Genomic DNA, 25,596 nt, shown 5'->3' on the forward strand with positions numbered 1-25,596 from the left:
TAAGATTATTTTGGTTTTTTTACATTTCGAAATAGAAATAGAGGTCTTTCAGTTAGGAATATTTTTTTTTTGCCTTTTTTTGGTTTTGGTTTTGATTTGGTTTTGTGTAGTCTCTTGAGTATCCATGACTTAACATACATTTTTTTTCATATCCAATACTTGCTGCTGGATATGAGCCAGGGGTGTTACTTTGAGGGCATTATTTAAAAGGCTCAGTCAGTTTTAACTTCCTATGAATAATAAAAATTTTTAGACTTTGGGTGTACAATTCTAGGGGAAGAACTGTTGACCTATAAATAGAAATAATTGATGTTGGTTTTGAGATTAACTTCTGTAATCAGAAGTGGTATTTTCCCTTACAGGAGGTAGCTTAGACACAGTGTAACAACTTAAACAGCTTGAGCAGGAAGAGGAGGAGTCATTGTAATTTTGCAGTCTTTGGAACAGTTATTTAGCTTTAAATACAGATCAAATAATTACACTTCTTATGGCCATGCCTCCATCATAAACCAGGTCTTGAAAGGCCACTAACTTGAAATGGGGCATCTCATGGAAAATGATCATGGCAGTTTCCAGTTCCCTGGAAACCATATAAAAAAAATTTGTATATCTGGTAATGTTTTCATTAACATGCAAAAAATAATATCTTTAATGTTGACAAACATCTACACAGAGCTTACTGCTGCTAAATTTATCACATTGGCTTATTCTCAGTATTTACATTTTGATGGTGTCATTAAGCTTGGAGAGGATGAGGTCTGTGGAGGCTTTGGGGTTTTTTGTTTTGCTTAGTGTGCAGGTGTGTGACTTTGGTTGGGTGCAAGTTTGAATGCGAGGTTCTTGTGTTTCTCTGTGGTGTTTTGGGGCTGTGGCTGCTTCAGAGATTTCCAGTAGCTGGTGCTTTATTGCAGTTGGTAAAATTTTCTGGTTTGGGGCTTCTGAAGGGTGGCAGAAAGGTGTGTTGCTTCCACCGGTGTCCCAGCTACTGAGAAGTGTTCCTCCCAGTAACAGACTCACCTAGAGCAGGTGATTCATAATCCTGTGGCTGGTCACACAGACAAGGTGGTGCCAGAGTCAGAGCAGAGAAAGCAGTTCAAGATCTCATATTTGAACACCTTCCTTCCCCAAAAATGAGTTCATACTTCTTGATACTGTGTCTGTTATGGCCATGGTTGAGAACACCTGACAATATTTGCAAAGTCTGGTCTCCTGGGCAGAGACGGGAAAAGAACTGGCATAGCATTCCATGGTTTCACTAGCCACTCCCCCCTCCTTTTTTTTTTCTGTGTGATATTAATTTGCAAAAGCAAAAGGAGGCTGCTGACAGATGAGGAACCTTTAATTAGAGACCTCACTGTGCATGAACCAGGAGTGCTCATGTCTCAGAATAAATATGGATTAATTTAGGGCTCAGTAAAGTCATCATTTGGAAAACTAAATAAGACTTTGTATCACACCAGCTCTTCCACACTGCTCCTGTGGTGTGGACACAGCACACCACAGATCTGCTTCTTAGCTTGTGATGTACCTACGCAGTGTTAGGCTACAATTGTCTTTGGAGTGATACTCCAGAGTTTGCACTGTCTTTGTAGCTCCAAGCGCATATTCAAGCTTTTCAAATTTACAAAGAGGGAGACCTAGGTGTGTCCTACCTACAAAAACCAAACAAATGCTATCAGCCTTTTTTTTCTAGATTGTATAACCATCTCAGTTCCATAACCTGAGCACCTGAGGTGGTGATGTGAACCTTCTCTTCTAGACAAACCCTGCAAGCCGGTACTGTTCCACCCGTGCTGCCCACTCAGAAGCTTTTAGTATGTTCACAATTTCTATGTGTCTTCAAATGGTAGAAGCTGCTTTGTGTAATCTAAAATATGGTCTTAAGTAATAAAAGAGAAAAAAACCCTGGTGCTGTTGGTTTGGAAGGGAGCTTTAAAAGACATATGGTGCCAGATTTTACTCCTGCCTGTGCTGAACTGTAATCTTCTCTGGGATGTGTCCACATATTGCAAGGAGAGGAGGATGGAGGCATTAGTGCTTTGTAGCTTCTGGAAGTTGCTGTGTATAAGTCCTACTGTAGACATTGGGTTTTCTGTGGAACAGAAGCAAAAGCCCTTGTTCGTGTGTGTGAGTGTCAAACTTGCCCAGGCAGTAAGAGCAGCAAGGATCATCCTCCTCTTTAATTGTTCATGGTAGGCTATGCAGAATTTCTCAAATATATTTTAGACAAATTGGAGGAGGAAGTTTCTGTTGTGAATAGTTTAGTTTCCTAAAACTGTGGTTCTGGTGGAAGATGCACACTTTCCTGCTCTGCAGGAACTGCAGAAAAAGAATTTTTTTTCTCTACTGTTTCCAGACTGAAAACCAGAAAACCCTTCTGTTCGAATGCTGTTTGAAAAAGAAATAAAGTATGCAAAAGGGAATAGGGTTCTATTAAAACCAACAATGGTGTGCCAGAAAGTCTCTTGCATATTTTTTAGGACGAAAAGGTATTATTTAATGTGGGCATTTGTTTTTGATGGCTTGAAACTATGTTTCAGGCAGCGTTTGTCAGTCAAAGAGTTTTAGTTTTCTTATGTTTTTTGCACTTTTTATCATGAGAATAAATCTAACATTTATACTCGTAGTGCTTCAAAATATGAAGAAATAACACAGTAGGGCATCCTCAGTAACTCACATACATTGTTGTACAGAGATGTTATTTTTTGTCTATAGGTAGAAGTATGAGTAGGTCATGGAACATGATTAAAATCAAAGGGAGGGTTGATGCTGCTCAGTGTCCACCTTAAAATTTTCTGCACGCTTGTATAGTCAGTGAGGACAGGAGATGGAATTTGAATTCAAAATTCCTGGCTCAAGTTTGCTAAAACTGTTTTTCGATGATTCTTGTTACTAGTCTGTTTAATTGCCTTACACCTCAGCGAACATGGTGATCCCTTGTTTCCTCTAAGGAAGTGTGGGATGGGTGCACAGGGGTCTGCCTTGGGCACTTGGGTTTCACAGCACGTAGATGGTCTGGGACTTCACCTTCTCAAACCAGCTCTCAAATGCACTGTTATGTATGAGGTGAAAAGGTGGGTTTTTTTCCTAACTATTTTGTGTTTACTCACGTGGCAGCTGTCAGGCCCCAGCTCTGCAGGGAAGAGGATCAGAGCAGTGAGTTCAGCGGGTTCACTGCGGGTCAGGCCCCGATGGACTGTGCGGGCGGGGGTTTTTTTAAAAAAAAAACATTGATTTGTTGTTGTGAAAATGTAGAAGACTGAATATCCTGACAAAAGAACATAAAAAGGAAAATCTGAGAAAGATCTGGCTCATGGGAGCTCATGGGAGCTTCCTGTGAACCTTCCACTGTAAAGTGATTTTAAAAAAGAATATGCTCCACTCTTTTCATTCAGGGTTTGTCTGAATGGCCCCATTAGCCTGTGCTCCTTCCTGCCAGTCCGTCAGAGTCCCCTGAACTTACTTGACTGGGGAGGTTGGTATCACAAGCAAGCTTTCCTTAAGCAACTCTTGGGAGTTTTGGTATCGTTTGTTATAGAGTATTGGGTGGTGTGTCTAACCTGTGGTGTGGTAAGGTGGTTGTGTAGTGTAAATCTGTGGACTAAGCATTGCTGGAGTAAAGGTCTGCCTAAGGGGAGTGTCTATGATTGTAAGAGAGTGAGATAAGAAATCCACTTGGCCCTTCTTGTGCAGTACTCTTAACTCCTCCTTGGGAGAAGCAGGGCTAAATTGGACCAGGAAAAGAAAGCTTCCACATGGAGGGCAGCTGGATGTGACATCAAATTCAGGGACTAGTCAAGGCATCCTTATGTAACTGCCAAAAGGACATTAAAGAACACAGTTTATGAAGACTAGTGTCAGTTTGTGTATTCTGCAGTATAACATTCTGTTGCAAAAAACTTCAAAAAAAGATTTTGCTAGGTACGTTCTGTAGAGGTTGTTTTGCTCAAGATTCTTTGCTGCAATAACTCCTTAAAAAATTAAGTCGAATCTGTCCTTGTCGCTTGTTCTGAATAATGGATGAACTTGGGCTTTGTTTAATTCAGCTCATTCTGCAAACTTCATTTGTGTTTGGTTTAAGAAAATCAAGTAATCAGCAGTACATACTACACATTCCACTCTGTCTTGCAAATAGATGCTGTGCAGATTCAGTGGGTCTGATTGCACTTGTAAAATAGGTCGTAGTGTCTTGCCTTTTCCCTATTTTGTTTAAATCAAGCAAAGGCAAACTAGAGCTTCTTTTGAAAAGCAAAGCATAATCTAGAGATGTAAGTCTTGTAGAGGCCAGTTTGTTTAGCTGCAGATGTATTAAAAAAACCCCTAAAATCCATCTCACAGGGAAAATTTTGGTCTTTCTACAGCTTGTGTCATCTTGAAAAAACCTGTAGAGACCTCTGGTGGGAAGAAACGAAGGTGGAATTTTCTGTGTTAGAAAGTGAAGATGCAGAAGTGGACAGATGGTGTCCTCTTACTTTCCCTGTTTTAATGATTCCTCTTTTGAAATTTCTCAGCCTTGCTAAGTCTACTGGGTGGTTTCAATGATGGAAGAACAAACTTTGCCTTATTTTAGGGGCTTGATGAGTGTTCCACAACGAGTTGGATTGGGAGACTGCTGTTTTGATTCAGGTAGTCTGACATGGTAATGCTGTGAGATGGTTCAGAAGTCTGTGCACAGGCCTTACCCAGGAGTCCTGAGCTTCTACCGTGGAAGTTAAGGTGAGGTGGGGAAGAAAACCCCAAACCCTTCCTGAAATGCAAAACTTCATCTCATAACTTCATCTTACAGTTGTCTCAGAAGGGTTTTATCTGCACTGCGTTTGATTTTCTCGTTAATGTCTCTGGCTCTTGCAGTCAGTGCTGTACCTTCACTCTGCAAGAGGGCTCATTTGGCAAGTGCATCAATCCATGACATCATTCCAACAGTGTCTCCAGGCCTGGTTAAAGCATCTGCAGCACTTGACTGCACTCCCTGCAGTTGTTGGCAGCTGTGAAATTTCATTGATTGTGACCAACAGGAAATTCTGAAGGAAAAAAAAGCTTAGTATAAGGCTCAGGAAAGGCTTTGGCTAATGGTAATACATAGTGTAGGTCCCAGTGCAGAAGACTGCACTACAAAGAGTGCTTTTCAAAGTAATTATCTGTAAAATGAGGAAAAGTAAATTAATGGTGGTGCAGAACGAACCACATTTATTTTTAAGAGACCATTAGAGAGCCTTGATAGCGTTTCAGCAGTCGTGTGGGAAGCTGTGTGCTGGTGGGGTGGGAGGGTTGGTTCCTAATGAAAATCTTGCCTGGTGTGCACAATGCAGAAGGGACAAAAGGTTATTAAAAAAAAATCTTATCAGAAGTACTTTGACATTAGTCCTCAAGTAATTATTTTTATCCTTCAATAGGTGCATCTGCATGCTATTGTGCTAACACTGCTGCCTCTCTTATTAATTATACTCTTTTAAGCTTGCTTCACAGGAGTAATCTAGCAGCCTGTACAAATTAATGCAGTTCAAATCAAACATAGTAAGTATAAAACAAGCTCAGCTGAAAAATAAAAAAAAAAAAAAAAGGAAAAAAAGGAGGGGGGAAGGCAAAACCCAACATTTGGGCAATTCAGAGCCAAAACAAACATCCAGGCTGTAGCTGTGGGGTACATACAAAAAAGGTATCTTTCACTTTACAGGCATTTAAAGGTTATTGAAAGTTTAAATACCTTGTTACAAAAAATACTGTTACCTGTTTTCTCACCTTTCATCAAAAGGTAGTTAGTCATTGGTCTTACCATTGGCTTCAGTGCTCCTAATTAAAGTGCATTTGCAATTCTTTCCAACAACAAATTCTAAACCGAAGCCTTTTACAAAGTTTTTTGTAATTGAACCTTAAGTTTGGTGGAGAAATATGTCTTGGTTCATGTTATCAGCTTCTGCTAAAAGGTTTACAAAACAAGAGTTAACAGGAGACTGATACCTTTCATGTCCTTCTTTCACAAATGATGTTTGGAGAGTTCTGCAATCAAAATGTTGTGCCAAATATTTCCTGGAATAATCAAACAAAGCCCCGGAAGACCTTGAATTTTGCACAACCTCCTTTTCAATGGTGAAATTTGCAGCGTACAAGGGTTTTTTTCAGTATGCGGAATGTTTTTATTACTTTATTACTTGTGGATATGTCAAAGTCTGATTCCAGTATTATAAATACATATTTTTTAATCAGTTGTTTCAGTGGGAGAATCAAAGATATCAGAATCATGGCTTCCATCTGATAAAAAAGCCACCATGGTTTGGAGTTATAGGTGTTTTATACATTTGTTTGTTAAATCCCACTTTAGTTGCTTGGTATGTAGGGCATTGATGAAGCTCTTTTGCAGAGCCACAGACTGTGAAATCAGAGTCTTCCCTGCTTCTTTGCTAAGTTTCACTTGTCAGTAATAAAATAAGTTTACCACTGTAAACTGCCTTTCTTCAGGAATAGTTTCTTGTGAACCACACAAAAATGAGTAAATACCAACCACAGGTTTATGGTAGGCTTTATAAAACACCATCTTTTGGATCCAAACTGGACCTTCCACTGGATCCCTGCTTTTCCCAGTGGCAGTACCTGATGTCCCAGTGCTGATGGCTTCCTTCAGCCCCACTCCCAGGGAAGTGCTGCTGCCTTGGCTATGCTTGACATGGTGGGAAATGCACAGCATCCCCAAGGCAATTGTGGTAGATTCCAGTACAGTATTAAATACTTCTACTGAAAGGTCAGTGGTGTGGGATTGTATGGATTGAAGCAATTACTTAGTGTGGAGATGTAGCTGTTCAGCTAAAACCCAGTTCTTTTCCCCTGCTCCAACTCCATTGTCTTAAGGTTAGCAGTGTGTTATTCCTTACCTTATGGATACTGGCTTTGCTGGATAAGTGACTATATGAAAGCTGGTGGGTTTAAAGAAATGAGAAGTGTTGTTTGTGCAGCATAGAAAATTAATTTTTAATTTTTTTTAATAGTTGACCATTAGTGTTTGTTCAGCTTGCACCATTGTGGATTTTGTATTTGGAATGATCTCCAAGTTTACTTTGTAAATGTATAAAAGATACTAAAACTGGTCTTCAGTCTAATTCTTCGGAGGTGATTTTATTGGCTTTAATTATTGGCTAATGAGCAGCTGAGGTTTATGGTGTTAAAGGAGGGGGGAAGTTTGAAGTAGGAAATACTACCTATTGAATTCAATGAGCAACATGCACTATGTGATTTTGGCTACTTCCTAGCACTGAGACATCACCAATAACCTTGAATGCAAATTTGCTGATTAAAAATATGAGCTGGGCTTTTTCTTCTAAAAGTGTTTTGGCATAGGAGAACAAGGAACAGACTGTGGGAGTAAAGGTTGCTCTTGGTTTCGCTTGTACAACAATTCTATGAAGATATATAGAAATTGTTGGATTTGTGACTTTCTTGAAGACAATCCCTTAGAAAAACTACTGTGCTTACTGTTTGGTTTCAGTGAACATGTGGTATACATAGTGGGGACTCTCATCCTTTGGGATGTTTTCTTCTCTTCCCTTCTCTCCCCACTCCATTTTGCTAAATTTTCTATCTCTGTACTGTGATGACCTTCCTTGTTTTTTTTTTTAGTGAAGTACCTCTGGATGTGGATTTCTCTCATACTTGAAGCTGAAGGAGTAACTTGTGCTCAGTACTTAAACAAAATAAATATATGATTATTAAAGCAGTTGAATTTTCATTTGAAAAGTTAGGATAGAAGTGTGGGATTTTTTGGGTGCATCTTTTAGTAATGATTTCATTGCCCCTTGTGATTTGTTTTGCTTCAAGGATTGCATCAGTGTCTCAAAACTCTGAGTAGCAATGTTTTTCCAGGCAGAGTTGCAGGTTGAGTACTTTTAAGTGGAGATGTGACCTCCATTGAAAATCATTTGTGGGTGGATTTGTAGGTGGGTTTGATAATGGAGTTCAGGTTGTCAGCCAGAAAACAAAGCTGGAATGGAGTCAGGAGTCTCCAGAAGAGGGATTATATGTCTGGAAGTGGGACCAGAATTGTGGTCATCATACAATGGGAAGTGTATCATGGGAGGGAAAAAAAAGTCTGGGAGTTAAGTCAATATCAAAAATCACTCAAACACAACTGTAAAACCAATAAATATGTAATAGGGCCGTAATTATTAACCAAGAAATAACTCTTAATAAAGTTAAAGAGAAAATAATTTGTACTGGAAGTGTCCTTTATTGAGGTTTCCTTCTACATTCATTAAAAATGCCAAATAAGCAATTGCTTGAGAAGCCACACTGATTTTCAACACGTTTGTCCTTTGGAGTAAAAGCTGAGGAAGTGCTGATTTATCTGTCTGGTCATCCAAGGAGATTTTGAGGGGGAGCAGAGGACTCAATTTTCGTATTATTTGTGTTATTCAAGTAAAAAAAGTAATCCTTTGTGTAGGAAAACCTGAAATTACCTGTTGTTGGGGGTTTTTATGTTATTTTGGTTTGGGGTTTTTTGTTGTTGTTGGGGGTTTTTTTGTTTTGTTTTGGTTTTGGTTTGATTTGGGGGGGGGGTTGTTGGTTTTTTGTTTGGTTTGGGGTTTTGTTTTTTGGGTTTTTTTGTGGGTTTTTTTGTGGGTTTTTTTGTTTGTTTGTTTTTTGCTGCTTAGCAGTACCTTTTCAATATGTCTGCATAGGAATTCCAACTAGAATTTGCATTGATGTTTATTTTGGGTACCAGATTGTTTCCAAGGTGTCTTTATGAAGTCTGGATCCTGTGGATCCTGTTCTCTGCCCCATGGAAGAGTTTCTGCTCAGGTGTGCTGCTGGCTCTGGGGAGATGTCCACAGGCAAGGAGAGCAGGAGGACAGTGATGACATTACTGTGTGGATTGGAGGACAGCCTTTTTCTATAAATACATGTTATTTTTCCTGTTAAATGACTGATGCTGACAGTGGTTTTCAGATGAGCTATTTTTAAGACATCGTGTTATCCACTAAGGATGTCATTATGTGTTGCAAGAGTTTTAATATAAACTGTTTACATATTGATCTTGTTGTAAATTAAGCTGTTTCTTCCTTATCTTCAACAGGCAGCCAGATAAACTAGTGGTGGTTTGGACAAGAAGAAGCAGAAGAAAATCCTCTAAGGTTAGTTGATTGCTTACTAAGTCCCAACTTCACTGAGAAGCAGGGTCAGCTCTTTGAGGGACTGGGGTTTTTTTAATGTGGGGAACAGCCATATAAATGAGAAATATTTCAGTTGTTACCTTTTCTTTTTAACTCAGTTTATCCATAAAGCTCAGAATAAGCTGCTGTTGATGTCAGTGCTAATTTATGGGAACTCAACTCCAATTTCAGCTTTGGTTGGTTGTTTAGCAGAACTGTATCATCATCAGTTCAATTTCAGTTATTAATTGCTGGACCTAATTAGAAAGGACTATCTGTTTCACCACTACGAGTGTATTAAAAATAATTAAAAAAAAGTAATAAAGAATCTGACATCCCTGCAATAGGCAGATAAAGTCTGAATAAGATGCTATTTCATAATTCGAAATGCTACAAATAAAAAATAATAATTGCAGGCTCTTTCAGCCCAGCAGTGTATCTTTGCATTGAATTTTTACATTTTACATCTACTAACACTGTGAGAAAGCCTATGAATTTGTGGTTTATGACTAAGAACTTGTCAGCCTGAGGAATGGGAAGTCTATCCAGTGTCTGGACGTGCATAAGTTTATCTTGCATGGGGGCAAGAGTGCACACTGGTTTCCTCCCTTCCCAGGAGTATCTCCACCTTCAGATGACTCAGTCTTGCTCATTCCCTTTCCCCACACTGTTGCCTCGTATCTTGATTGGGCTTATGGCAGGTGGCCTTGTCAGAGGGGAAATTTTGGAACTTCTAATAATTCTTAATCACTTTATTTAAAAAGGAGATGGTCAAAGCTTCTTTTTTGGGGGGTTATGCATGTGACACAAAATGATACTTCCAAGAACTCTGTGATGGTGGAGAGAGGGCACCCATGATAGAGAAGATATCTTGAAATAATTACTTGTTGAAGAAGTTAAGTATTTAGAAAATGTGATATAGAGTTTTCTACCCTGCTCAGGAGAGACTTTGAGGTTCTTTTTTTAGTGGTACTCCTCTTTTCCTGACTTCTCTTTCTGATTGTCATACGTATTTGTTGTATTTTGTCTTTTAACTTGAGGTATAAGTTATTTTAAGCTGTTTTGGATAAAGACTGGTTACTGACTGAAAGTGACTGCACAGCCTAAATGCCTGCTCCAGTGTGTGCATCCAAAATTCTGCTTTAGGTTGTGAAAACCCAAAGGTGTTACCTGGTAAGTAAACAAGGCTGTGAACTTAGTCTGGCACCTTTTCCAGGGTAACTGTTCCTGTTCCCTGTTCTGTACTCTTCAACAAAGCCAGTCAGACTGTTCCTCTTTTCACTGAAGGATATACTAGTTCAAGTTTCCTTGAATTTCTGGCTTGGTGTGTATCTAGGCAGTAACTGCTGATGTGTGGTGTCTGATGTGGCTCACCCTGTGATAACTTTTCTCTTTTAGTTTCATTTAATTTCTGTAGAACAGAGAGAGAAAAGATATATTAAGCAGTTAAGTGCAGTGCTTACCCAAGCATTGTAACCCTGAAAAGCTTGGTGAAAAACAAGGTATTTGTCCATGAATGACTGCTTTGTTGGGATTCAGAATATGTTCAGAAGCAGAAGCCCTAACAAAAGTCCATCAGGGCTTTGTGAAATGATGGGTTTCTGCCTGCCCTTTTATAGGATCCAATGGCAGCATTTCCCTGAGGTGAGAGGATTTTCTGACATTAGCTCAGCTTTTTGGGCTTGAAGTTTTTTCAGCTGGGCCATGAAATTCCAGGGCATGTCCTCTCTTTTGGTCACCAGGCAGTAGAAGCAACTTTTGGATAAACTGGCAGATTTATCTGAGACTCATAAAAGTCTTTGGCTAACTAATTAATTCATGTTTAGTAAGACCCCACAAATGTACTTTGAAAAAGGCTGAGTGGCCCTGAAACCTGGGCAGAGATAGTTAATTCTGAGCTTAGGTAGTTGATTTGAGCTCTTTGGGTCAAAAACTGTAAATCAATAAATGTTCTTGATCTCTTAGTCATCCTGCCAGTAAAATACTTTATTCAACATAGTTGTTCCATCTAATTGCTTTATTGGAAGCAAGTCAAATGAATATTTCCTCTTATTTTATTTTTGATGGACACTGGGTTCAGTGAGTACAAAGCATTAATAATTGTCTATGTTTTTCAGCTTCTTTGAGAAGGAGGAAGAGAGGGATGAGGTCTTAACTTACTGAGAATATGTTGTAAAGGCTTCTTTGGAGGTTATGATTTCTGAACTTTTTGGATTGTTAGGGATTATAAGGGATAACCCTAACAGATAGTTCACAAACTCACAGAATGATTGAGGTTGGAAGAGACTGCTGGAGGACATCTGGTCCAACACTTCTGCTTGGTAGTGTCAGCCAGAGTGAGTTGCTCAGGACTGGCTTTGAATATCTCCAAGGTGGGAGACTCCACAGCCTCTCAGGGCAACTTGTGCTGGTGCTTGGTCACCCTCACGGTGGAAAAAATGTTCCTTGATGTTCAGAGGAAACATCCTGTTTCACTTTTTGCCCATTGCTACTGGGCACCACTGAGAAAATCCTAAATCAGTTATCTGTGCACCCTCCCTTCAGGTATTTATGCATATTGATAAGGTCCCCTTACTCCCAAGCTTTCTCTTATCCAGACCAGTCCCAGCTCTCTGTTTTTCCTCCTGAGGGATCATCTAAACATTTTCATGGCCCATTGGGTGCTTTCCAGTAGCTCTGTGTGTCTTTTGTACTGGGAAAGTACAAGAGATATATTAAATAAAAATGGAGTGTGGCTTGGAAGATGGTGCTATGGACACATACTGGGACTGGCCTGCTCTAACTGATATAATAAGATACCACTGAGCTGAAAGCTGTGTTTGTGATGTCCTTTGAAGCCCTTATTTTTGTAGGTTTCTATGATTTTAGATATGCCTCCTGGCCCACATACTTTCTTTCCAGGTAAGCTACAGTGGTCCCTTTATTAGAATAAATAATAGGAGACATCATGTGCAGGAGTCTGAATATTTTACTTGTTACTGTGAGAAACAGAATAGGAGCTGTACATGTGTTAAATTACAGTGAGTTTCAAAGTGTTGCAAACGAAAAGCGAATAATCATTTAGAAAGAGCATTGAAATAGCAGACTGATGGATGGGTGGATGGATCCAGGACCATAAATATATCCAGCACTTACTGACCTTAATGCAGATTTAAGTTACTTACAGTTCTATTTTGGGATCCGCTCTCTATAGGCAAGTCTGATTTCGAATTTCATGAGGCAATTTCAAGACAACATGGCTCTGTGTGGTTGGGCATATTCATTGTGTGTGCCAGGAGCTGACAAAAAATGGTGATTTGCAGTTTTGCTGTACTTGGCAGAATTTCTGTGCAATCCTAGAACCAAAATGAACTTTCAGCTTGTGGAGGGGGGGAGTTCACCTGTGTACTGGTGCAAATGTTGTCTGTTCTCAAAATCAGGTAGACTCTTCAAATTTTATTTAGCCTTTATGTTGGCCACCAGGTTTTCAGGCCCTGGGCTTTTGGACTTGCTTTTGTTTGGTTTGTTTTGGTTTTTTTTGTTTCTTTGTTTGTTTGGGTTTTGTTTGTTTGTTTGTTTTATTTGTGTTCTTTTGGTTTTGGGTTTTTTTTTATTGATAGAAGAATGACTGTGTTCTATTGTAGAGCAAGGGAAAAACGTGTTGTAAATATGTTTATCTTCACTTCACTGAGGTGCTCTCGAATGTCCAGGCTTTGAACTAAGAAATTTCAGTTTGAAAATAGATGTTGCCATGATGTCAAGGAGGTACTTTCTACTATTCCTGTGAACATACACGGGCTTATAGTTGAATTATGCACCTCTGAAGAATCAAATTTGCACTTGCTTCTGAGAGCCTGACAGAATTATTCTTCAAAGATTCTTTTTGTATCAAAGTGAAAAAAGGTGTTTTGCCTCTTATTTCAACAACTCTGCTGCAAGTTTATCAAAAATTGTTTAAGCACAAAGGAGAAGGAACAGCACTGGGAAGAGGGAAAGAACTTGAACAGTAAGAAGTAAGAGCCAAGAGAAGCAGAGGGGCAGGGTGTAGAAAGGATCCCTTGTTGGACACAAAAGTAGCCTGCCCAGCCTCTTTTCAAGGCTGTACCATCAGTAAAGCAGCACTTGGGTCACCTGTTTTGCTGTCCTTGGCAATCTCTCTGGCTGCTTCATTGCTTGGTGCCAGCCCTGCCTGTCACTGTCAGGTTCTTCACTGGCTGGAGTTCCAAAGGCATGTTGTGGCTCTGACATGCTGGTGACTGTCCAGGACCAGCACAGTTCCATAATGCCACTCCTGTGGCTTCTCAGTTTTTTAATAAAGTAATAAAATTGCATTTTGTTGCAAGTGTAAGTGGTCAGAATCAGGATGAGTCATTCTAATGGTTGGTGGATGCATTTTAGGCATATGATACAGTCTTTAGTAGGGCAATTGCAAATGGTTTTCCTACCACATTGCTGCCTTGTTGAGCAGACAGTGGTTAGGGAGAACATAAGGACTGAGTGGTGAGCAAAACTGCTTTGTCTATAAAGAAGTTGGAGGGTGTTATGGAAGGTGTAGGACGTGAACAGAAAAGACTGACTCACTGTTCTGTGGTTAAATGCTGCCTTAGGGAGTTCAGTTTTGTCCCATCCTCATGTACAAAGCTCCTGGCTGAGGGCTAGGTAAGAGTATTAGAACTAGATTTGATGTATCTTTCCATTTTTTTGTGTGCCAGACATAGGGACTGACAAAAAAGTCTGCTTTGGAAGACAAAACAAAGGTTGTTTTGTGCTTAATCCCTCTAAAGTGAGGGTGTTGCTGATTTAAGCAGACCTTGCTAAATTAAGGGAATCTGGTTATTCTTTCCCTGCTTGTAAATTTGGGGCCATAATATTGTTCTCTTTTCCAGGGATCCCATAAAGTTGACTTGCGGTGACAGTCTGAGGTGCAGTGATGGCAGTTCCCAGAAAACGATGAGAGAAATAACTTTGCATTCACAGTTATTTGTTTGTTTGTTTGTCTGGGTTTTGATGGGTTTTTTGTTTCGTTGGTTGTGTTTTTTTGATAAGAAGCCCTCTAGATAATGTCAGATAATGCTTGATGAGAAGGGCAAGAAGCTCATTATCTGAGCATCATCTGTTGTGAACAGTGAATGAGGCAAGATTTGGTGAAAGTAACAGCAGGAATATTAAGGAATGTATCATGAATGTATATGTGTGAAATTAAGCTTAAACAGTGCTAGAGAATCTGTGGTGAAGATGAGTTGTTTTGCCCATTTTCCAAGCTTACAGTCTTTCTGTAGCTTTTTAGCAGTAATGTGTATGCACACAGATGCACAGTTGCAGTTGTAACACATGCTGATGAATTGAAGACATTCATGGGAAGACCTGTGGGAATCTGCTGGGTTCCTTTTCTGCTCTAAAGGGGCACTGACAGCAATGGGTTGATCAAAGGCTGCCTGGAGTTTCCAAGGCTTTGAACTTTCCTCTTTGGCACGTGCTGGGTTTTTTGGACTGCATCCCAGGGCAGGAATGTTGTTCTGATGCCCAACCTCTTTAACTGGTGGGCCAAGCACAGTGGTTTCAAGATGATCATGGGGATGCAAGCTGTTGTCTGGAGTATGGTCTTTAATTTGTCTCCCTTTGTGATACTGAATTGTGGTACAGAAGAAAAGGAAGAAGCCATTCACAAACTGCCCGTTGAGGTTTCCTCTGGTGTGGGGGAATTAGCAGCTTTTCCCAGTCCATTCTTTTTCCAGTTAGGTCCACTAGCAGCCAGGTCATACTGAGCTCTAGCTGTCCCCAGATGGCTTTGGTGGGACTCATTACACAGAGCAAATTGGAGCAATCCTCAGCCTTCAAAAGACACACTGGAAGCACCAGATGAAGGATCTGGCTGCTTAATGTCAGCTCTTCCTCTTGAGTTATCATTTTTTTTTCTTTTCCTATGTAAGCGTTCTGCCTGGATAACACTGAAGAAGAGGGATTATCCTCACAAGCTGAGCTGCCCTAAGCACTGTTGGAGCCAGTCGAGCTCCCGCTTGCTTCTTGTGCCCTGAGCAGCCTGTCACACAGACAAGTAGCAGAGCTGGTCTGATCACAGCCAGCTGGCAAAAAATTTATCAGGAAAAGAAAATCAGCTGTTTGCTGGCTCACAGTAAAGACACTCTTGGGGCTGCAGGTGAGGAACAATGGTAGGTCTGTTTCTGGTGGCTTTTGCTTTTAAAAACCAATATTGACAGCCTTGCTATAAGAACATATTTTTGATTCATAAATATAAACTGTTTCATAATTTTCATCAGGCTCAAAATATTATTGTCAGCTCCAGGATCTTACGGTAAAGTAACATGCAATTGTCCTGCACAACAGAGGCAGGATGAGGCAAGGTGGTACTGAAGGAGGCAGAGAGCAGATGAAGCATCTGGAAGGGTAGGCTCTTGAAATAATGTAATACCAAGTCTGTCTTTTCTCCTCTGCTTGAACTGGACAGTTGTGATGTTCACATCACAGATGGTGGATTCCAAAGTTGGCTGTCTGGATTGTAACTGTTGCTGTTTCAAAGAGAGAAAACGAATCTCCAAACTGGATAGCCTGAAGTGCCCATGTGAGTCTGTAGGCTCACCTCTACAGCCTTTCTGTAAGAGATTTCGTCCTCTGCCAGTCACCAGTTTTGTGCCAGAGCAACACTGTAGGTTGGACTATGTCATTCACAGCCCTACTCTATTTATAGGGTACTTCAGCAGCCCCTCCTGTAGCTCCTGTTTCCTGATTTAAAAGAGCTTTCATGTTATATTGTCTCCTCTCATTTTCTACAGGCAGTCAAAAGGGAAGAGTTGGCTTTTACCTTGAAACGCAACAGAGCACTTCTGCTTCTATTTCCAGACCACAGCTCTCATCCCTCAGATCTAGGAGACAAGTCAGGGAAGGGGAGGGCTGTGGGTGAGGCACCCGCTGCTGGCAGTCACTTCTGCTTAGCTGCTCTTGCCTTGACTTCCAAGACAATGGGAGATGGCTGGTGAAGACTAATAGCAAATGAGGAAAAAGTGGGCCTGGAAAGCACAACCTGAGGGGAAATGGAGTTAGAGGTGAGGATTAGAGTGGAAACGTACTGTGCAGGTGCAGCACCTTGTCTTGGTGAGCCCTGACAGCAATTCCCTGTCACCTGCAGAGGTGGCCTGATCCAGCTCATGTATAAAAGTCAAGGCTTATAATTTGGGAGTTGCAAAGGTTTTTTGATAGAGGCCAGATGTAACTTCAAGAAACTGCAGCATAGAGGTGCCTGACAGTAGAAATGTTGCATTAGAATAGCAGTCTGCATCTTAATTTCAAATTACCCTCCTCTGTCTTTCTCCTCCTTTGCTTTCCCCTTTTGCTTTCTCCTTCCCGACAACCCAGACATTGTTTTGATGTTATCTTTTTCTATCATGCTGTTTGTGTGATACAGTGTTTATTTTTCAAAGCCAGAGGAGGACTTAATAACATTCATGATCACAGAACAGCTTTGCTTTAAAAGCTCATTAGCTGGGGCTTGTCTCCTGGTTGTTGCTTTCCGTGACAGAAAAACACATATATCCGTTTGTGTTTATTGTGTCTCACTGACTTTCTTGGTGGGAGGAAACGCTGATAAAGGGCTTGAAGTGAAGCATTGACTGCACCAGTGAATGCTCATTTTCTAGCTGGGTTTTTTTTTTTAATAGGTGGAACAAGGGATTCTCAGCTGAGCAGGCTGGCAGTGCCTGGACCTTGGACAGCAGAAGTTTGACATAATTGGCAGTATTGGCCAAAACCAGCAGGAGAGCACAGGTTTCAGGCAGACCATGAGCTCCTGTTAGTTTTGTGAAAATTGGTATCTGGAAAGAGGATGGACTACTCCTATGGAGGAGGAGTTGATTTATCTTACAAGATGCTACCCAAGGACAGGGTAGCTGGCAGATGAGCGTGTGCCTGGCTCTGGATCACTGCCTTGGGTGTGCTGAACATCAAGCTGAGAACCATGCAGGGGGCTGAGGGTTCTGTGGGAGGGAGACATGAGCTGGAGCTCCAGTGGCTGTGGTGGGGATGGCAACTACTGTGGTGTGTTTTGCTGCTCACAAAATATCTTTTTCATATAAAATGTGCTTGTGGAGTAAAGCTATGGACAGTGTTGTTTGTTCAGTTATTCAGAAATTCATCCAGGCCTGCTTTGGAATCATGAGATTAGGCTTCAGATAACAGTAAATAGATCGGACATTCTTTCCTGATAAAACTTTCACAAATCTCTAATAATACACCTGCTCTGTAACTGTTACTTGTGCAGTAACATCCTTCCCTTATTTGTCTTATGGCATCATGAAATAGATTTAAGTTGAGCTTGGGAAAAGGCATACATATTCCAAAACAGAAATGCTCACACATGGTATGTTTTGGGACTAGCCATACTGATACTCAAAGGTAGACAAGTTCTCAGTCTATTTAACTGTTGGGTTTTTTATGTTTTCTAGGTGTAGGTACCGCAAAATATTAATTCTTAAAAACTTAATTGTTTTAGTAACATTATAAGTAATTGTTTTCACTTTTCTTTTCTGAAATAAAACTTCTGTTTAGGTGTAAATGTGATTGAGTCTGCAGTATGTGCTGTACACAAAATAAAGCTCAGCTTGCTACAGAAGTTCTGACCTTACAGCTTTAACTCTTGCAAGGCTCTCAGTATGCTGACCTGTTCTATGTAATAAAAATGCAGAGGTTAGGACCTTGTGAGGAACAGTTTTAATACAGTGGAGGGAAAAAAAAGCCTGCTAGTGGTCTGAATTTCCTTACTGTCATTCTTAATCATGTCCTTTGCAGTGTTCAGTAGAGCCATACATATAAGAATATGACCTTTTTGGAGTCAGTGATGTATTACTTCTACCTACATGCCTGGGGTCCTGTGGGAGTTGAGTCAGCACTTTTATAATGGCTTTAAGACAAGTGTTCCTTTTCTTCCTTTAGGCTCACAGCTGGCAGCCTGGAATCAAGAACCCATACCGCGGGGTGGTGGTATGGCCTGTACCTGAAAATGTTGAAATTACTGTGACTCTCTTCAAGGTAGGTTTGGGGTTTTTTTAAAAGCATAATCTTTACTATTTCATATGTAAACAACTATGAACAACATATGAAAAATTCTGTCTGGAAATGTCAGATTATGATCACAAGGTCTAATCTTGCAGGGTTTAAGTCGTTAACTGCAAAACCTTATGTCCTCAGTTTAAATCCAGGAGAGAGGGATGGTCTGTTCCCTGCCAGAGCTTACTTTTGTAGTTTAGTTAACACGCTGAAAATACCCATTGAGCTGATTATGGCGAGTCATTGGCACAGAATTCAGTACATGTGTAACTGTGCACGTAGTACATGTGTAAGGACTTGGCATGGGTTATAGTCTGGTTGGTTTTCTTTAGATACTGCAAGCCAGAAGCTGTCATAGCAGTAATATCTAGACTTCCTTGTTCAGTTGCAGTGCACACTATTGGCTAAGAATCAGAATCCAGCTCTTAATTTCCCATTATTTAGTATGCCACACAAACATCACAGCACTTATGTGATTGCAATTGTAAGAGTGGATGTGGAGTATTTGCGTAGTACAGATAATTATAAGATTTTACAGGGAATTTTTTTTTTTTTGGAACTGCCTTTTTTCTATTAAAAAAGAAGGCTGTTTCTGTGGCTGTGAAGCAGGAGGAGGAAGTGATGCTAGAATTTATTTCCCAAATATCATTGGGCAAGGCCTGTCTGCATAAAGATAAACAATGCAGCTTTGCACGTGTGACAGGATAGGAGGCTACCAGGAAGCTGAAGATTTCTGGGATTTTTATTCCATTAATTCTTTCTTGTTCTTAATTCTGGTGCCTCCATCTACACTCTGACTGTTCTTATTTATAACTGCTCCCTTTACAGCTTAGGGCAACAGTAAGTTACTTCTTTCTAATTAGTAATATTTGTATTTCTTTGTCTTGGGGACTCCTCTGAGTAGCTGCTTGGACGTGGCTTCTGATTAGCCTTAGAATGGGAATTTATTACTTGGTTCATTAAACCTGAAAGAGGGGAGGTGTCTTTTTTTGTTTTCCCTCCTGTCTTTGGGATTAACCATGAACACAAACTTTTTAGGTTGACAGTGATGGCAACTATCATAGATTTGTTTCTCTTCTTAGCAAACACAGTCTTCAACTGAGATTCGAAAGTTCACTACCAAAAATTGTTTGCTGCAAGGACCTCTAATTGGATTAAGAAACTTATTAGCATTATGTGACAAGGCTACATGTCTATATAATCTGAACATGATTATGCAACACAGTAAATGCTGCTGGATATTTTCAGCATTTAAAGTGAAGCAGAAATGTACACAATTCTTGATTGTGATTGCAGTAAAATGTGAAAAATGAGAAAGTTTCTGTTGGGTCTCTGTGATACTGTGGCTTTGGAGTTAAAGTATCTTCCAACCTTCTCCTGCCATCCCACCTTTTTATTTACACTTGCACTGCTTCAGGGTTGTGTTGTGTAGAACAGCACAACTTTGTTAGTTGTGTAACTGAGAGCGAGGGCCAGGACCATCTAGTGAGGGGACAGAAGGGCCTCTGGAGCCAGTCTCAGGTATTACTACAAGCTTAATGTTATCCAGCACTGATTCTGCAGGCACATCTGTTCACTGGACTTCCTCCTCTCCCACCAAAATGAGCCTGCCTGTCACAAGAATTGTTCTGGGAGGAGAGGTAGGAGCGTGAATAACTCCAGCGGCTGTGCCATCTGAAAACTGTACCCACTGATCTCCGGGGAATGAACCCTGGCTTTTATAGTCAGAATATTGAGATCGTAGAACCATCATACTGTCAGGCAGCTCTTAATGTAAAATCTGCTCTAATTGATCCTCTGGCTCTTCCAACAAGAGTGCCTATATGTGGCCAAGCACACTTTTTTCTCTGTAAGGGTGTGCAAGTGTGGCACAGAGCAGCCGTTTGAACAGGCTGTGTGATGCACCAGGAGCACTGTACCTGTGTGAGACCAGCAGCCTGCTGGAGTGATTGAGCTGTGAGGGGTAGGGGATTGCAGGCAGAAGATGGTATTAGCCCAGTATAGGCTGTGCCCAGTCACCTGATGCCTTTGTTGGCTCAGCGCTAAAGTGGCACTTCAGCTGTAGTGCAGGACATGTCCTAACACCCACATAGCTGGCATATGTACCATAGCTGGTACATTCTGGGCAAAGACAGTCAGAAAGAACTAGCTGTTTTTCACACAGCTGATGCATTGTCTGGTCAGCACTGGAGCAGCGAGAAGTATGTAATAGCACACTGCAGCAGCCTTTTTGGGGAGCTGACTTGAAAATCGAGTATTTATATTGTTCCTTCATCTAGAAGGAGGGAGACAAAAAGCTTGAAAATATTAAAGCTCAGAAAAAGAGACAGCTCGTCTTGATGTTCTGTAAAAGTCCTTTTTGGAGCCACCGCCCTGCGAAGGCAAGTGGCTTTGGAGGGTTTGGCACTTTGCAGTATGTACACTTTAGCCTGGCCATGCTGTTTAACAAGCAGTATTTGTTCTCTTTCACTGCCACCTGAAAAGCAAAGGGAAGCTGCTGACTCCTTGTCCAACCCTGGCAGAGCTCACCGATGGGAGCTGGCTGCCCTGACAGAGCTGTGCAGCAATCACTGATAACGAACGAGTGCAGTGGTGCTGTTGGAAATGGAAGTGCAGGAAAGGGAAAGAGTGGGCTCCAGATAGACAGCTGTGTGTTGTGGGAAATGATTCACACAGTAGTGGCGGTGCATTCGTAAGTGGCTGTTGAAATGTGTTGCTGGTAGGATTAGGAGATAAGTCAGGGTTTCAAGTGCTGATGAGAATGTTAAGAGTATCCTCTCCAGTGGACACTTGAGAGCTGCCTAACAAAGTGTCTGTGATCAGTCAACAGATGAGATGTTCTGCATTATCTGCACATCCCTGGTCTGGGTGTCAACTTGTTTCCAAGCAAAGTACTAAAGAGACTACAACCTTCCTTTAGAAACCTTTAATTTCAAATAAATATAAGCTTTTTGTTTTAATTAATTCTGCGCTGCTGGTAAAATTTCATAATGCTCTAGAGTCATGTGGGGAAAAGCATCATATGGATATATTGATTCAGCTTCCCTTGACCAGCTTTAGCTCCTGCCCATGCAGCTGCTGAAGTGCTAATTGCATAAAAAGTTCCATCTGTTCTGAAAGTTTAACTTTTTCCTTTACTATGCTCCACACTAGTGTTTGGTTGTGCCTTGGGTTTTTCAACCAAACTGGGGAGAAAGAAACATCGTGAAACAATAAGCCTATTGTGCATTTAAAATCCACGATTTCTGGTGCTTTCATGGAAATATTCACAAATGCCAGAAAAGCCATAGCCGAATTCCCATTTTTTGTTGTTTCCATGGTTTTTTTATTTTCTTAGAGTCCCTGCATTAGCAAATTTTAACTACCACATATGAAAACTTGTATACTTTTCTGTGGTTTTTATGCACAAATACAGATCTTTATGAACTGAGAGAGATTTTAAGTGAGAAATTTTCACTGCCAAGCAAGCCCAGTGCTTTTAGCAAAGCTAAATGAACATCAGTTGTACTGTGAGGCTTTGAATTGCAACATCATTATTTTCTAGCTTAAAAGCAAAGTGAACTTCCCAAGCAAAAATGTTTGTTCTTCTGGAGTAAGCATGGACTTTGCTTTATTGGATTACAAAAAACACTTGTTTTGTTGGTAATGTACATGGTTTATCACACTAATGTACAATTGCAACAACAGGGACAATTATCAGCTCTTAATTCCAGAGTTTGAAAAAGACATTTTTAAAGCATAGCTTTCTAAGCCCACAAAAAAATATTTAGGAGTAAAATAAAAAATGAAATAGATGATCAGAGCATACTTGTGTTGTTGAAAATATTCCTGTCCCCACAAAATACTCAGAATAAATCCCTGTCATTCTTCTTGAAAGCCCAAGTCAATCATGCTTTGATTATAAAATAGTAACTAGCCATGCACTGGCAGGAACACTGCAGCAAAGCCAATACATTGTCTCAAGGAAGGGGAAAAAAACCCCTAAACTTCTTCATGAAGCCATTTCTTGTAAGCAAACAGCAAATTCAGGTTCAGAGCATACTTATTTCAGTTTAGGAGAGACCAGTGGCTTGACTGGACACTATGGAGAATATTCCACGTGAGGGAAAAACAGTTCCATAGACAAGGTGTTTTGTGCCAGATATAAAAATCATAAACCCAAGGAAGTGAGCACATTTGCACATTAAAAAATTAAATGTTTAAAGATGTAAAGGATTATGCTCCCACTAATTTTACTAATTGTAAGAAAATAAATTGAAAAAAAAAAGGTCATTCAGTCTTTCTTGCCTTTCTAGCCCAGAGGCTTTCCAGGAAAGTGTGAGCTTGGTGTGCTGATGCACAGGGATGTTTCTGCCGGTCTGCTCAGAGCTCCCTGCTTTCTGGCAGCTCCAATTAAAGCTGATCACAGTTGTATGTGATTTTCTAGACTAATCAGACCTCTGTAATCAGCACTGAATGGGAGAAGAATTGGGTCAAATTTTGAGTCTTCTGCAGCTTCAAACAACCAAGTACAAAAGCTGGGGACAGATGCTGGAGTGCTTGGAGCATCTGCTGCCGGCCACTGGTAGAGGAAGATCACAAACCCTGTCATCGTCTGATCTGATTCAGTATGACAGTCCTTAAGTAGCTATTCCCCAAGAAGAAAGACTGAAGATTAAGACTGGTATGAAGTGATCTAATTGAAGGACAAGCTTCAAAATCCAGGAACGCTTAGGGAGGAGGCATAGGGAAAGAAGGGAGGAAGGGACTAACAGTCTGAAGATCTTCCCTACCCACTCTGGCTACTGATTAGGAAAGGGACCAGTCTCTTCTTTTCTGATATGTCCTTCATTCCTATTGCAAGAGATACAAAAATAACTCTGAATATTACCTGAATTATTGGAGAAAGTTTACCTTTCTTCAGTCTTCTGAAACCACTTTATACATTGCAGAAAGGATCTAATCCCTGACAAAGCTCCTTGTGGAAGGGGTTGATGGTCAACAGAGAACAGAAAAATGTTACTGACTTGTTCTTTGTTGCTCTCCCCATGCCCAAGTCCAGAAGAGTTGACTGGTTTTGGGTAGTTGGCATGGTGGATGGGCAGAATGGTGTCACAGAAAGAAGATAAGGGGTGGGATTGCAGAGAAAAGCTTGTAGGACTGAGCTTGTTGAGAGCCAGCATGTCTCTTTGAAAGTATTTAACACAGTTACTGGGAAAATGTGAGATGGGCTGAATTTTGCTGGTAGAATAAAACAAGTCTCTACTGAGAGTTGGAGAAATGATCATCTGAGAGTCTCACAACAGGAAATGTGTAAGGTGATGTCCTGTCTGTTGCACATTACTCTACTATTTGCTTCTCACCTGAGTGTTACTTTTGAACACAAAGGTCATCTTACCAGAAAAAAAAAAAAAAAAGAAGAAAAAATGGTAGGGAACAAAAGACTCTAAAACTAAGTTGAAGATATGAAGATACTGAAAAGGAGCATCATACTGAGACACGAATGGAGATGGAAAGAGGAACGGGAAAATGGGACCCATGTCTTGGTATTAAAAATGATGATTCTTTTTTATGTGTTAAAATGAGGAGGAACGACAAGTTGTTCAGTCCGTTTGCCCAAATACAGTTTTCAACTCAAGGTTGAATGTTGGAAGAATGTAGTTCTGCATCTGTGGTATATTGGTAAAGAAAATAAGAAATATAAAAGAGAAATTCTCTTGCCAACTCACTTCACACTAAAGCAGGATATGAGGCAGTTTGCTCCTTGATCTTTTTAGGTAATTTTCATTAGCATTTGCTTTCAGGAAGGAGAATGGGAATGAGATCTGTTTATAACTCTTGTCTTAAGGTGTTTCCAGCTTGTATCTGCTTGCAGGTGAGGTGAGGTCTTGTGTGCTGTGTTACCAAAGAATGCTTTCATACAGCGAGCATTTGAAAGGCTGCTATAACCATTACTCCTGGAGTTATTCTTTGGAATGGCATTTTTTTCCAAAGCATAGTCAGCTGTACAGTCCTCAAATAATAGTTTGCTACATTCATCACATGAGTTTTCTGTGGGAAATGAATGGAGAACACGGGTTAGCCAGTGAGGGAAGTATGTGGTGTTGTGGCTTTCTTACTGGTATTTACTCTCTTCAAATCCAAAATAAGATGAAAGATTAACTAGATTTGTAGAAACATCACTTGTTATGGGGCTCAAAGTGTGAAATGTTGTTTGCAATAGAAACTGTGATATTTCTATAATTATCATGTTAACATGACCATGTACTAAATTTGTAAGCTAGCTAGAAATAGGACTCTGTGTGGTGCTCCCTGGGCTTCTGATAAAAACATTTTAGTGGAAGAGCAAAGCCACTTATGTGTTGCAAGGAAACGCTGAAGTTTATGTGTATAAACTTATTTAGGGCTTTCTGTTTCTGGAGGCATTTTAAAACTAACAAGAAATTTGGCTTTAACAAAAAAATGGTCTGCATTTGTCTTTAAATCTGAAATATCTTACACATATGCAAAGTGTCCATGTCTCAGCATATTTCATGCTCTCTGAATATTTGGTAAGGGTTGAGAAGTCCTTGAAGCTTTTAGGAGGAGTTTGGGGGTAATACACTTGCATTTATTTTCCAGAAGTGTTCACAACTTGCTTCCAATTACATGCTAAAATGTTGAGCATGAAGAAGTCTCTGCATTTGACAGTATTACTTTCCTCTGTCAGATGATCAGAAACAGCAGAGCACCTGATTCTGTAGCCTTCAGAGGTGTGAGTCAGTTTTATTGCCATTGACAGAAGAGTTTTGTTTTTCTTTATATATTATTTCCTTGCATGAAGGTTTTGTTTGTTATATGGGATAAAATATTGGACCCTGACTTTGGAAGCAGTTTTAGGTCAGCCTGCAAGCTTGTCCTAATAGCTTTTGGGGGAGTTAGAAAAAAAAGATCGAGCGGGATGAAATATTTAAGAGTTTAGTCACTTATTACAGAGCAGCTTATTAAAACATAAAGTGGTTAATGATCCCATTAAATCTCATTATGTCATTTCATGCTGTATCAAAGGAAGCAATTAAACAAAAAGGTAATTGCCCCAGGTTAACTCTTGAAAATTTTAAGTATTTAATGGCTGGATTACAGAAAGTTACATCTTTAGAATTTATACAGTATACAGCAAACCTGCAGGTATCATGTACTTTATTTACATAATGCAGAATTCCACAAACTTGATTAACATGATGGATGTATAATTACATAATCTGATATTTACAAGGCATAATTTGGAACACGGAGATATCTCAGTATCATTTTTAAAAAAAACTTCTTAAAAGATTTATTCGTACAGAAAAATAAATCATCCGTTTTGACATAAGTTTCTAGCAACATCCTGTATCCTTTCATTGAAACTACATCCCATTGTGGGAGTGTTGCATTTTAAAACGTGCATTGTGTATGACAGCTG

At 40.1% G+C, this 25,596-nt stretch overlaps 1 protein-coding gene across 18 annotated transcripts in view; it reads left to right on the plus strand.

Moving 5' to 3' along the window:
- EHBP1 (EH domain binding protein 1) overlaps positions 1 to 25,596 on the plus strand; it is a 211,138-nt gene that overhangs the window by 20,504 nt on the left and 165,038 nt on the right. For all 18 annotated transcript variants that reach the window (XM_027663003.1, XM_027663002.1, XM_027663020.1 and 15 more), the window contains exons 3-4: positions 9,062 to 9,119; positions 18,060 to 18,155. In XM_027663003.1, the coding sequence (XP_027518804.1) occupies positions 9,062 to 9,119; positions 18,060 to 18,155 (154 nt within the window). The remainder of the gene's footprint in view (positions 1 to 9,061; positions 9,120 to 18,059; positions 18,156 to 25,596) is intronic.

Source organism: Corapipo altera, unplaced genomic scaffold (assembly GCF_003945725.1).
Source record: "Corapipo altera isolate COAL_440 unplaced genomic scaffold, ASM394572v1 94, whole genome shotgun sequence".
Classification (NCBI taxonomy): domain Eukaryota; kingdom Metazoa; phylum Chordata; class Aves; order Passeriformes; family Pipridae; genus Corapipo; species Corapipo altera.